Here is a 13,068-nt window from a genome sequence, read left to right as displayed (position 1 = left end):
TCATCCTGAGGAGATGCTCAGAATATTCTTGAGAGGGGAGAGGGGACTGGAGGCCCAGCTTGTGGTGGAGGGGTATTCACCCCGTTAGCTGGGCTCTGGGAGTATAAAGGCTGACGTTGAGGGGCCAGGGAACGGGGATGTCTCACGTCATCTCTCTGAAGAAAGAGGCCCAGGCACGCCACTCATCCTTAAACTCACTCACGTGGAGGAGGGCTGGGCCGTTTGCTCTGCAGGGCAACTGGAAACTCAGCTCTGTTAGAACCGGGCCAGGGGACTAGTTGCACAGTTCTAGTAAAAGCAACCAGTGGGTGAAGTCCAGTGTCAGGAGGAAATCTGGAGAAGTCAGTCCATTCCCAGGCTGTGGGTGCTTGACTGAGGGCCTGGCAGCCAGACCCTGTTTGGCTGATGGGAATACAGCCATACACAAGACAGCTGAGGCCTCTCATTCCAGAAAGCTGATTTTTTGGTGGAGAAGACAGATACTTAGAAATTGAAGCCAATGCTAGGACAAAAATAAGGGTCGGGGATGGGGAAACAGAGCTACTGCAGTTGGAACCGGCAGGGAAAGTGTCTTTGAGGAGATGATGCTGAAATGGAAGTCAAGCCTTGGAAAGAGCTGGGCAGAGATATTCTAGATCAAGGGCAGTTTGTGCCAAGGCCTGAGACAGGTGAGCTGTGGATGTGTCAAGGAGCGGAAGGAAAACCAGGGCAAGCCCAGGAAAGAGGACCAGGATGAAGTAGGGAAGTGGGTGGGGGCCAGGCCACACAAGACTGTGTCTAGAAATGGAGACTCTTCATTAAACCATTAAGGATTTTATGCAAGAAAAAAAATTAGTCTACCCACTTGGAGTCTTAACAAGACAGATGAGAAAAGGAGTTGGAGACAGCATGGCTCTGAAGGTGATGAATGAAAGGATTCCATCCGGTGGGCAAGGGTGGGCAGGGGTGGCCTTTATAAGAAGGTAGTATCCTTTTGGCATTCAAGACCCAAATATCCAAATGTGAGTGGCAGGCCATGCCCAGCTCATGATGGAGGCCAAGCCACAGCTCACCAGAGATGCCAAGCTAAACCACAAGCTGGACCACGGGGTGAGGGGCAAGACCTTGACTTCGTTCGCGAGGGCTTGGGTACCTGCACTCACCAAGGGGTTTTTTTCTTTTTACTTTTTGAGTGAGGGAGCGGGCTCTGTGTGAATCATGAGTCAAGGTCTGGGCTCAGGACTTCCTGGTGGCCCAGTGGTTAAGACTTCCACCTTCTAATGTAGAGGATACAGGTTCAATCCCTGCCCAGGGAGCTAAGATTCCAGGTGCCTCAGCCAAAAAACCAAAACATGAAACAGAAACAGTGTTGTAACAAATTCAATAGAGACTTTAAAAATTATCTACATAAAAAAAAATCTTCAAAAAAAATTCTAGGCTCAAATCCCTGCTCTGTCCTCCATGTGTGACCTCAGGCACCCATCACCACCTCTCAGAGCCTTAGTCTCCTCCGGGGCCAGATGGGGACCCTGTGACACCCAGGGGACAGGGAGGTTGAGGGGAGTCGATGAGCTCACCTGTGTGAAGGACTGATCCCAGAGCCTGGCCCTGGGTCCCCGCTCTCAGCACCGCTGAAGCTCTGAAAACCTCATAGGCTGTCAGAGCTGGAAGGGACTCGGAGGGGGCCAGCTCCATCTTTGCATGAGGACACAGAGGCACAGAGAGGGGAGCAGCCTGCCCAAGGCCACACGGCAACTACATGGCGGCCAGGCTCTCCCTGTGGCCAGAGCCTGCCTCTGGAAGGGCCCGTGGGCTTCCCCCTCCTCCTGTCGCTTCTTCCCCCATACCTTTCCCTGACAACCCAGGTCCTGGGATCTCAGACGTCACAGATGCCAGAGCTTCCATCTGTGGTTTCATTCAGACCAGGGGTGCCAGGCTCAGGCTTCAGCAATGATTCTAAACTGGTCCTCAACCAGTTCTGAACCACCTCAGGGCTGGCTGGGGTGGGCTGCCTAAGGGATCAAAAAGTGCTCTGAAGGTTGGGATTGAATCCCAGCCCTTTCATTTCTCAGCTGTGTATCCTTCCCCACCTTTACCTTCTGAGCCTCAGTTTCCTCATCTGTGAAATGGGGTAACACCTGAGGGAGCTTTTTGGAGTCTTTTTCTTAAGGTCACTAATGCCATTCATGGGGGCTGCACCCACATGACCTAATCACCTCCCAAAGGTCTCACCTCCTAATACTATCACACTGGGAATTAGATTCAACATGAATTTGGGTGGTGGGCGGGACAGGGGTGGGGACATAAACTTTCAGTCTATTATAAGGGCCCAGAGCTGATGTCTTCTCTCCCCTAAGGCACACCAAGGCAACTGCATTTAAAAGGAAAGGAAGCGGTAACAAGGAGGCCCCAGAGACGGAGACCCTCTTGCAGCAACAGCGGGGGAAGAGGGGCCCGCTGCTGCGGGCCATCTGGCAGGTGGGCCGCTCCACCTTCCTCCTGGGGACCCTCAGCCTCATCGTCAGTGACGTCTTCAGGTTCACGGTGCCCAAGCTCCTCAGGTGGGTCCAGACCTTGGGTACCTTGTTGAGGCTGGTGGTCCCTGAACGGTGTCCTTCCAGGGCCTGGAGGGCCTTCAACCCTCCTTCCGCCCCTGCCTAGACCTCTGGTGCTTAAGGCACCGAGGGTGGATGAAAAGGGTGCTGAGGAAGAACAGAAATAAATGAAAAAGTGACTCCCCTTTCCCTTGGGGAGGGAAAATGAACGAATTTGGCCTGACTGCATCACTTTGCTTTCACTGTACCACAAAGATCCCCCAAAGTGAGGGGCTTCAAACCACTTCCTTAGCTTGTGATGGTGTGGGACATCAGTTCATGCTGGGCTCAGCTGGGTGGTTCTTTCCTTGGCGGGTTCAGTCGTGTGTCTGCAGTCACCGACGTGGTCCCAGCCAGGACGGCTCGTCTCTCCCCTGCTGGTCTGTCACCCTCAAAAGGCTGATTTCCAGCTTATTCACGGGGCTGCTTGGCAGGGTCTCAAGACAATGCAAGAGCTGCCTTTTCTCTTGAAGCCGGAGCTGGTTGTTCAGCCCAGATTCAAGGGGTGGCCTGTTACTTTGCTCAAGCTGCCGTAGCCAAGGGCTACAGACTGGGTGTCTTGAACAGAAATCCTTTTTCCAGTGCTTATCTTTTCTACTGTCATTTCTTTCTTTTCTTTTTTGTAAAATTGAAGTTTAGTTGATTTATAATGCTGTGTTTCAGATGTACAGCTAAGTGATTCCATTTCAGCAGACTCTTTTCTCTTATAGGTTATTACAAACTATTGAGTATAGTTCCCTATTCTGTACAGTGGATCCTTGTTGGCTATTATTATTTTATAATAGTTAGTGTGTAGCTGATAATCCCAAACTCTTAATTTATCCCTCCCCCTCGGTAACTTTGAGTTTGTTTTCTACGTCTGTGAGTCTGTTACTGTTTTGTAAGTTCATTTGTATGATTTATTTTTTAGATTCCACATATAAGTGATGTCATACATTTGTCTCTGACTCACTTCACTGTGTGATCATCTCTAGGTCCATCCATGTTGCTGCAGATGGCATTATTTCATTCTTTTTTATGGCTGAGTAGTATCCATCTTTTTTATCTGTTGATCTGTTGATGGACCCTAGGTTGCTTCCACATCTTAACTATTGTTAATAGTGCAATGAACATTAGGGTACATGTATATTTTTGGATGGTGTTAGCTGTAAAGAATCATCCTGCCAAGGCAGGAGACGCAAGAGATGAGGGTTCAATCCCTGGGTTGGGAGGATCCCCTGGAGTAGGAAATGGTACCCAATTCCAGTATTCTTGCCTGGAAAATTCCATGTACAGAAGAGCCTGGTGGGCTACAGTCCATGGTGCCTCAAAGAGTCAGATAAGACTGAGCAACTGAACGCACGCACACACATCTTTTTGAATTATAATTTTCTCTGGATATACCCAGAGTGGGATTGCAGGATCATATAGTAGTTCTATTTTAAGGAACTTCCATACTGTTCGCTTCCCCTGGAGAAGGGATAGGCTACCCACTCCAGTATTCTTGGGCTTCCCTTGTGGCTCAGCTGGTAAAGAATCCACCTGCAATGCGGGAGACCTGGGTTCGATCCCTGGGTTGGGAAGATCCCCTGGAGAAGGGAAAGGCTACCCACTCCAGTATTCTGGCCTGGAGAATTCCATGGACTGTATAGTCCATTGGGCCACAAATAGTCAGACTTGACTGAGCAACTTTCACTCACATTCCTACCCCCTCACATACTGTTCTCTCTAGTGGCTACACCAATTTACATTCCCAGTAGCAGTGTAGGAGGGATCTCTTTCTCTTCATAACCTCTCCAGCATTTATTGTTTGTAGACATTTTGGTGATGGCCATTCTGACCAGAGGATGAGATGGTTGAAAGGCATCGCTAACTCAATGGGCTTGAGTATGAGCAAGCTCCGGGAGATGGTGATGGACAGGGAAGCCTGGCGTGGTGCAGTCCATAGGGTCGCACAGAACTGGACATGACTTAGTGACTGAACAACAAAGTCTAACCAGTGTGGAGTGATCCCTCATCGTAGTTTTGATTTGCATTTCTCTAATAATTAGCAAAGCCGAACATCTTTTCATGTGCATTTTGACCGTCTATGTGTCCTCTTTGGAGAAATGTCTATTTAGATCTTCTGTCCATTTTTTATTTGGGTTATTTGTTTTGTTGATATTGAACTGTGGGAGCTGTTTGTGTATTCTGGAGATGAATCCCTTGTTGGTCACGTTGTTTGCAGATATTTTCCCGCAGTCTGGAGGTTGTCTCTTCATTTTTGTTTCTGGCTTCCTTTGCTGTACAAAAGCTTCTAAATTCAATTAGGTCCCATTTAAACAACAGACATTTTCGTCTTCACATCACCAAAGCTAGAAGTTCAAGATCAAGTTGTTTCCCCTGAGGCCTCTCTCCTTGTCTTGAAAACAGCTGCCTTCTCTCTGCATCCTCACACGGTCCTTCCTCGGAACACACGCACCTCCGGTGTCTCCTTGTGTGTCCAGATTTCCTCTTCTTCTAAGGACACCAGTTGTCCTGGATTCAGACCCCTCCTAATGGCCTCGTTTGAACTGAATCGCCTCTTTAAGGGCCCTGTCGTCAAATGCACGGTCATATTCCAAGGCGCTGGGAGTTAGGACCTTAACATATACATTTTTGGGGGACACAACTCAGCCATAACAGGTGAGGATAAAAACTCCGCCTGTCGATTGGAGATGTAAGTCATGTTGGAAATGAGCATGGACAGTGGGAGAAATAGTTGCAACCACTTCTGCAAAAACAGAAGACCCTCCCGTACTGTCTGGTCCTCCAGACCTGGCCAGGCTTAGGCAGAGGCAGTAGCCATGGGCACCCTCTCTCACCACCTTCTCCCTCCCTCTCCTCCTGCAAGCCTCTTCCTGGAGTTTATCGGGGACCCCAACACCCCGGCCTGGAAGGGCTATCTCCTCGCCGTGCTGATGTTCCTCTCCGCCTGCCTGCAAACATTGTTCGAGCAGCAACACATGTACAGACTCAAGGTGCTGCAGATGAGGCTGCGAACAGCCGTCACTGGGCTGGTGTACAGAAAGGTGAGCCCCGGGGGCGGGGCGGGGCCTTTCCTCTCTTTCCACCCTGTCCCAGTTTGCACACAGACGTCCCAGCCAAGAAGAGCCATGTCACTGAACCGTCACTCTCATCTGCGCCCCCAAGCACACTCATTCATCACTTTTCCCATAGTTGCTCACACTGCACTCTCACCTTCTTGGTTATTTCTGTAAGACCTTGCGTGATCTGACCCTGAGACCTCTCCTGTCTGATTACATCACATGCTTCCTTCACACCTCCTTCCCTTTCCTCTAGCCTCACCAGTCTCCTTTCAGTTCCTCAAGCATCCTCCTACCTCAGGGCCTTTGCACATGTGGTTCCCACTGCCTGGTCACCCTTTCCACAATTCTTCATGCAGTGAACTTCCGCCCGTCTCTCTGTGGATAAAGGACTAACCTTTGGGCTGTGTGGAAAACAGATAAAGGTAGACTGTCAGCTATTTTACCAGGTAACACTGCTTACAGTTGAAATGACCCCTGAGCCACTGGGAAAATGGAATCTGGGCTGGAAGCTCTGTCAGTGAACTGTGACACCTGGAGGGAAGCCAGCGCTTTGGGCTTCTCTCTGTGCAGTCGTTCTTGGAAACAAAGCCCGTGAGGCTGCTGCCGTAAGACATGTTGGCCCCTCTGGGTCTGCAGCCTCTGAGCCAGGACGACCCAGTCCCCCTGAGTCCCTTTCTCACACCTGAGCTGTCACCTGGGCGAGGAGGGGAGCAAAGGGTACAGCCCCAGGGTGCCGTGAGTGGCTCCTGAGTTTCTGACCACGTGGCTCGCTGGGGCTGGGTGTGGCCTGTCCCGTCTTGTGAGTCCACACGTGGAGCTGAGACTGCGGGAAGGCAGCCTAAGGGCTTTGCTCTTCCCATTTTTTGGAGAATTTCAGGGCAGCCTCTTCATCTCTTGATGGGTCAGGCCGCCCAGTCTGCCCTCTGGGCTGCTTCTGTATTAACCTGGTTTAAAATTTGTTTATTTATTTCTGGCTGCGCTGGGTCTTTGTTACTGTGCTCGGGCTTTGTCCAGTTGCGGCGAGCAGGAGCTACTCCCTAGCTGTGGGGTTTGCGCTCCTCATTGTGATGGCTTCTCTTGTCGTGGGGCATGGACTGTACTGAGCAGGCTCTGTAGTTGTGGCTCACCAGCTCAGTTCCCTGAGGCATGTGGATCCTTCCCAACCAGGGATCAAACCCATATCCCCTACGTTGGCAGGTGGATTTTTTTAACCACTGGACCACCAGGGAAGTCCAGCCATGCTTCCTTATTTTCTGTGTCTGGTGCTTTGACATCTGGGGCCTTGCTGACCCTGGAGGGACTGTCCCTCTGTCCCTTCTGAAGTCAGCCAGTTCTTCCAGATGGTAAGTGACTCATCGGAAAGCATGCCTTTCACATGCAAACCAACCAACCCTGACTCACACTCCAGCCGCCTCCTTTTGGGGCCCTCAGCCTCTGGCCATTGTCCCTGCCCTGATCACCCCAGGGCCAGGTTTAGCAGACAATGAGGCCCAGTTCCTATGCCCAGAGCAGCTGGAATTACTCAAACTAGCCGATCCTAAGCCTGCTGACCCTGTCTGACTTTCCCATGAAAACCACAACAAGCTCTTGCCTATGGTTCATCCCACCCTGCCCCACCCCAGTGCTTCCCCAAGTGGCCCCCCCATAGTGTAGAGTACCCCTTTCTATTGAGATTGTTGAGTGTAATAAACCCTCTTGTCAATAGTGTCTTCTCTGGTCTGTGGGCTTGCCATACTTAAATAGTAATAAAACCTATATTTTAAAACACTTCATGGCACTCATCATAATTACTATTAAACAATGAACTGTGTAAATCTTTCATTTTGTTCCCCAGCTCAAACTCCGCTCCCAGGAGATCAAGCACCTTGCCTCTGTTGACCATAGAACTCAGAGGGAGGCCCAGAGCAGGTGCTCAGTAAAGATTTGAAGATTTTTTTGGAGAATTTCTATAGTTGGTTGTTTCCAGCTCATCATTTCACCCCCTCACTTCTTCCCTGACACACCCAGCAGAGAGGATTGCAAGTAGAATGTAGTATTCAACAGGCTGGAAGGGGTCCACTGTGACTCCAGAATCAGGGCAAATTTGTGTCTGTTAGAAAACCAGGTTAGTTTCTACAAGACACGTTGAATGCCTGGGAGGATCAGTCTAACACTCTGTCTAGCCTCTGTTATCCGGGATTCCAATCCAGACCTCTGGTTTTGGGAAAGTTGGTCAATTTCTCTGTGCCTCAGTTTCCTTGTCTGTGAAATGAGATTAATAATTATCCATCTCATTGATTCTAGTTTCACTTTTTCTTTCCTCTTTTAATCAAGATGTTTTAATTTATTGAATAGTTGGCATTGATTTTTTTTCCCCCAAAGTGATACAAAAATGGTTGTTTACTTGCTAAGTCATGTTCAACTCTTTTGTGACTCCATGGACTGTAGCCCGCCTGGTTCCTATATCCATGGGACTCTCCAGGCAAGAATACTGGAGTGGGTTGCCATTTCCTCCTCCAGGGGATCTTCCTGACCCAGGGATTGAATCTGCGTCTCTTGGGTCTCCTCCAGTGGCAGGTGGATTCTTTACCCATGAACCACCTGGGAAACCCTATGTCCTAGGCACTGTGCTAAATAAATGAACATTTTCATCATTTTTTCCATGATGGGACACAACAGACAGCTGCATGGAACAGGCACAGTATGTGTTATTTAATCTAAAACACTGTGGATAAAATACGTATTTTATATATCAGGCTTCCCTGGTGGCTCAGTGGTAAAGAATCTGCCTGCCAATGCAGGAGGTGTGGGTTCAATCCATGGGTCAGGAAGATCCCCTGGAGAAGGAAATGACAACCCACTTGAATACCCTTGCCTGAAAAATCCCATGGACAGAGGAGCATGATGGGCTATGTTCCATAGGGCTACATAGGGCTACATTCCATAGGGTCACAAAAGAGTCAGACATGGCTAAGCCTGAGTGACTGGGCCCAGAACAGCACAGCTAGGACGTAGCTCTCAGCAGGTGGCTACCATTATCATCATAAATCCGAGGTTTTGATAGAGTGTGTTATTGTTATTGTTTCCAGTACTTTAGGGATTTCACAGTATTTTCATTTTTGTTTTCTCCCTGGATTCTTACGGTGGTCCTGGGAGCTGGGCTTAGGAGCTTTTATTAGCCCACTTTACAGATGGGTAAGCTGAGGCTCAGATGGTAAAGAAACCTTCCTCAGCCAGCAGGGGCAGCAGAGCGCAGACCCCAGCCTGTGGGAGGCTGAGCTCTTGCTCAGTCCAAGCTGTCGGCCTCCCTCCCTCCCTCCTAGCACCTCCCTTCCTCCCCGGGTCTCCCTGCCTCCACAGGCATTCCTGCCTGCTCACCACCCCGGCTTCCCTCCGACTCAGGTCTCCATCTGCCCGCCCCTCCCAGGTCCTGGCTCTGTCCAGCAGCTCCAGAAAGTCCAGCGCAGTGGGGGACGTGGTCAACCTGGTGTCTGTGGACGTGCAGCGGCTGACCGAGAGCGTCACCTACCTCAACGGGCTGTGGCTGCCCCTCGTCTGGATAATCGTGTGCTTTGTCTACCTTTGGCAGGTGTCCTGGGGCGGAGGGAGCGGGGTTGGAGCCGAACCCTCATCCTCCTCCTCCTCCTCGTCCCCTTTAATCCTGTCTCTGGCCGCACCCTGTGGGCTGATGTCGTGGCCAAAGTCTCAGGCCAGGGCGGCCTTCACTTCACCCTGGGCAGGATGCTCACCTGTCTGGGCCTCAGTTTCCTCGTCTGTCAAATAATAATGATGGTGGTGATGACATGGGCACTTTGGGGGTGTGATGTCGGGGCTTCCCAGCTGGCGCTAGTGGTAAAGAACCTGCCTGCCAATGCAGGAGACGTAAGAAACATGGGTTTGCTCCCTGGGTCAGAAAAGTCCCCTTGGGAAGGAAAGGGCAACCCACTCTAGTATTCTTGCCTGGAGAATCCCATGGGCGGAGGAGCCTGGCGGGTTACGGTCCACAGGGTCACAAAGAATCGGACACGACTAAAGTTATCAGTAACACTGGGGCAGCAGCACCACCACCACCACCAACTACAACAGAAATGAAACAGAAAGAAAATTTAGGGGCAGGAATTTACTACTTAGTTTTCAAAACGCATAAAGTAGCCAGCCACTGGGGGCGGGGAGCGGGGGGCGGAATCAGAACTTAGTTCTGACTCCCTTACATCTGTTTTGTGATGTAAGACTTTTTTTTGGTTGCCTGCGCAGCTTGTGAGATGGTATTTCCCTAACCAGGGCTTGTACCTGCACCCTTGGCAGTGGTGAAAGCTTGAAATCCCAGCCACTGGACTGCCAGGGAATTCGCTTCTTTTAAAAATTTTAATTAAAATCACAGACGTTGCAGTGAGCTCATACCCTGCTTTTATCACTTGCTAGTTGTGAAACTTTCCCATAACTAGCCCCTCTGTGCCTAATTTCCTCATCTACAAAGTAATAACGACATATAAACTCTCTCTGGAAAAAATGCTACAAATGCTAACCCCTTCCCATTTTACCAGGGTCTCCTGGTGACTTTCTGATGTTAGGGACCATCTGCCAAGAGGCAAAGTGATGGGTGGTGTCGTCTGCAGGTTCACTGGGGTCATTGGTCAGCCTGCTTCACTGCCCCGCATTTTCCCCTGTGTCCTTCCCCCCTTTCGCTCCAATAATAATAGTTAACATCTGTGTACTTGCTGAGCATGCTGTGTGTGTTGGGTCGTGAACTGCAGGGTGGCAAGTCAAAAAGCATCCAGGCTGCAAACTTTTATGGGAGTGGGGTGGGGTGGGGGTGGAAGCAGCAGCAGAGGTACAATAATGATGAGAACACATAACTGGTATTCTGGAATATTCCACACACTCACAGTTATTTAGCCACCGATACACCCACCCAGGGGCCCGTAAAACCCGGCATGCAGGCCAGATTCCTCCACCTGCTTATGTGCGGACCTCAAGCTGTACAAAATAATCAATAACTTTTCCAAGAGAGACCCTACTGCCTCCGACATCATACCCTGCATATGGAATTAAAGAAAGTGCCTCCGCCCTTGAGTTGAGGAATTCAGTGAGCACTTAAGACAGCGAGACCCAGCTGTACCCTGTAAGTGTTTGTCTTGTTGATTACACATGGGGGGTGGAGCACTTTAAAGATCTTCAGCTCTGCTCCAGGTGTGGGTGTCAGGCTCACAAACTTGTCCGTAGAGGACCAGGTCAGATATTTTTTTTTATTTTTTTAAAAAAACTTTTTTATTTGGAAGATAATTGCTGTACGATGTTGTTAGTTTCTGCTGTACAAGTCAAATCAGTCATGACTCTATCTATCTATCTATCTGTCTATCCATCTATCTATCTATCTATATCCCCTCCCTCTTGAGCCTCCCTCCCACCCTGCTTCCCGTCCCTCTAGGTCATCAGAACGCCAGGCTGGGCGCCCTGTGTTACGCAGCAGCTTCCCCCAGCTGTCTGTTTTACACATGGTCGTGTATATATGTCAATGTTCCTCTCTCAATTCATGCCACCTTCTTCTTTCCCCACTGTGTCTACAAGTCTGTTCTCTACATCTGCGTCCCCATTCCTTCCCAGCAGATAGATTTCTTAGTACCATTTTCCTAGACTCCATATATGTGCATTAATATGCGATATTTGTTTTTTTCTCTTTCTGACTTGACTTCACTCTGTATAACAGGCTCTAGGTTCATTCACCTCACCAGAACTGACTCAAATGTGTTCCTTTTTGTGGCTGAGTAATATTCCATTGTATACAGGTACCACATCTTCTTTATCCATTCATCTGTTGATGGATATCTAGGCTGCTTCCATGTTCTGGCTATTGTAAACAATGCTGCAGTGAACATGGGGTTACATGTGTCTTTTTGAATTGTGGTTTTCTTAGGGTATGACATTGTGGGAGCAGTAGGGTCTCTCTTAAAACTATTCAACTCTTGTTATTCTTAAAACTCTTAAACTATTAAAACTCTTAAACTACTTAACTAAGTTAACTACTTAACTTAAACTTCTTAAAACTCTTAAACTACTAAAACTCTTAAAACTATTCAACGCTTGTGCCCTTCTAGTGCACAAGTAGCTACAGACCATACTAATCAAACAGGCCTGGTGGGGTTCCAATAAAATCACTTATGGACACAAGTTTGAATTTCACATAATTTCCACGTGTTGTAGAATCTTCATTTGATCTTCATTATCAATCATTTGCTAGTGGAAAAGCTATTGATTATTTTGTACAGCTTGAAGTCTGCATGTAAACGGGCGGAGGAATCTGGCCTGCATGCTGGGTTTCACGGGCCCCTGGGTGGGTGTATCAATGGTTTATTGACTGTGGGTGAGTGCAGAATGTTCCAGAATACCAGTTGTGTGTTATCATCATTATTGTGCCGCTGCTCCTGCTTCCACCCCCACCCCCCGCCCCCATAATGGCTTGGAGCCTGGATGCTTTTGACTTGCCACCTTGCAGTCTAGGACCTAGCACATACAGTCGGTGCTCAGCAAGTAAATGGATGTTAGCTGTTATTATTGGAGAGAAAAGGAAGAAAGACACGGGGGAAAATGCAGGGCAGTGAAGCAGGCTGACCAATGACCCCAGTGAATCTGCAGATGATACCACCCATCACTTTTGTCTGCCTCTTGGCAGACAGTCCCTAACATCAGAAAGTCACCAGGAGACCCTGGTAAAGGGGAGGGGTGGGCATTGGGGTTAGCATTTATAGCATTTTTGCCAGAGTTCATTTAACCTTCTGTTCGCAGTCCTTTGAGTATTCTCCCAGCTCTGGCAGGTGTTTGCCTTTTGGGAGCTTCTCTGTGTGACCCCTGGGTGGCGATATTGCTGCATAAATGAAACAGACTGGCTAGCTGTTTCATTTTACTGTTTGAGCCACATAAAAATCCTTTATCCTCTTGGCCACTTTCACATTTTCCAGAGAGAGAAACCAAAGAGTGAGTGAAGAGTCCTGTCCCCAGTCACAAAGCTGGTGGGGGCAGGGCTGCCAGAGAAAATACAGGACGTCTAATTAAAGGTGAATTTCAGATCAACAGAAATATTTATTATGTCTATGCCAAACATGACATGGGATATATTTACACTAAAAACTTATTTGCTGTTTATCTGAAATTCAGATTTAACTGGACTTGCAGTTAAATATATTTATTTGTAAATCTGGCAACCCTTGGGAGGGTGAATTAAAGATTCAGCTAATGATTATACAACAGCCACACTTGCTACAGGTGGTGGAAACAGCTCCATTCCCCTCTAATTGAGGAAACTGCAGCTTAGGGAGGGTTAGTATCTTGCCCAGGTGTTGTTCGGTTGCTCACTCATGTCTGACTTTTTGCAACCCCATGGACTGCTGCACGCCAGGCTTCCCTGTCCATCACCAACTCCCGAAGCTTGCTCAAACTATGTCCATCGAGTCGGTGATGCCATCCAACCATCT

At 48.8% G+C, this 13,068-nt stretch overlaps 1 protein-coding gene across 1 annotated transcript in view; it reads left to right on the top strand.

The window, feature by feature from the left end:
• Window positions 1-13,068, top strand: part of ABCC6 (ATP binding cassette subfamily C member 6) — a 64,541-nt gene that overhangs the window by 14,568 nt on the left and 36,905 nt on the right. Inside the window, exons 8-10 of the mRNA XM_043914406.1 lie at window positions 2,337-2,540; window positions 5,425-5,602; window positions 9,027-9,188. Coding sequence (XP_043770341.1) covers window positions 2,337-2,540; window positions 5,425-5,602; window positions 9,027-9,188 — 544 coding nt within the window. The remainder of the gene's footprint in view (window positions 1-2,336; window positions 2,541-5,424; window positions 5,603-9,026; window positions 9,189-13,068) is intronic.

This window comes from Cervus elaphus, chromosome 10 (assembly GCF_910594005.1).
Source record: "Cervus elaphus chromosome 10, mCerEla1.1, whole genome shotgun sequence".
Lineage (NCBI taxonomy): Eukaryota > Metazoa > Chordata > Mammalia > Artiodactyla > Cervidae > Cervus > Cervus elaphus.
This window is presented reverse-complemented; position numbering and strand designations above follow the sequence as displayed.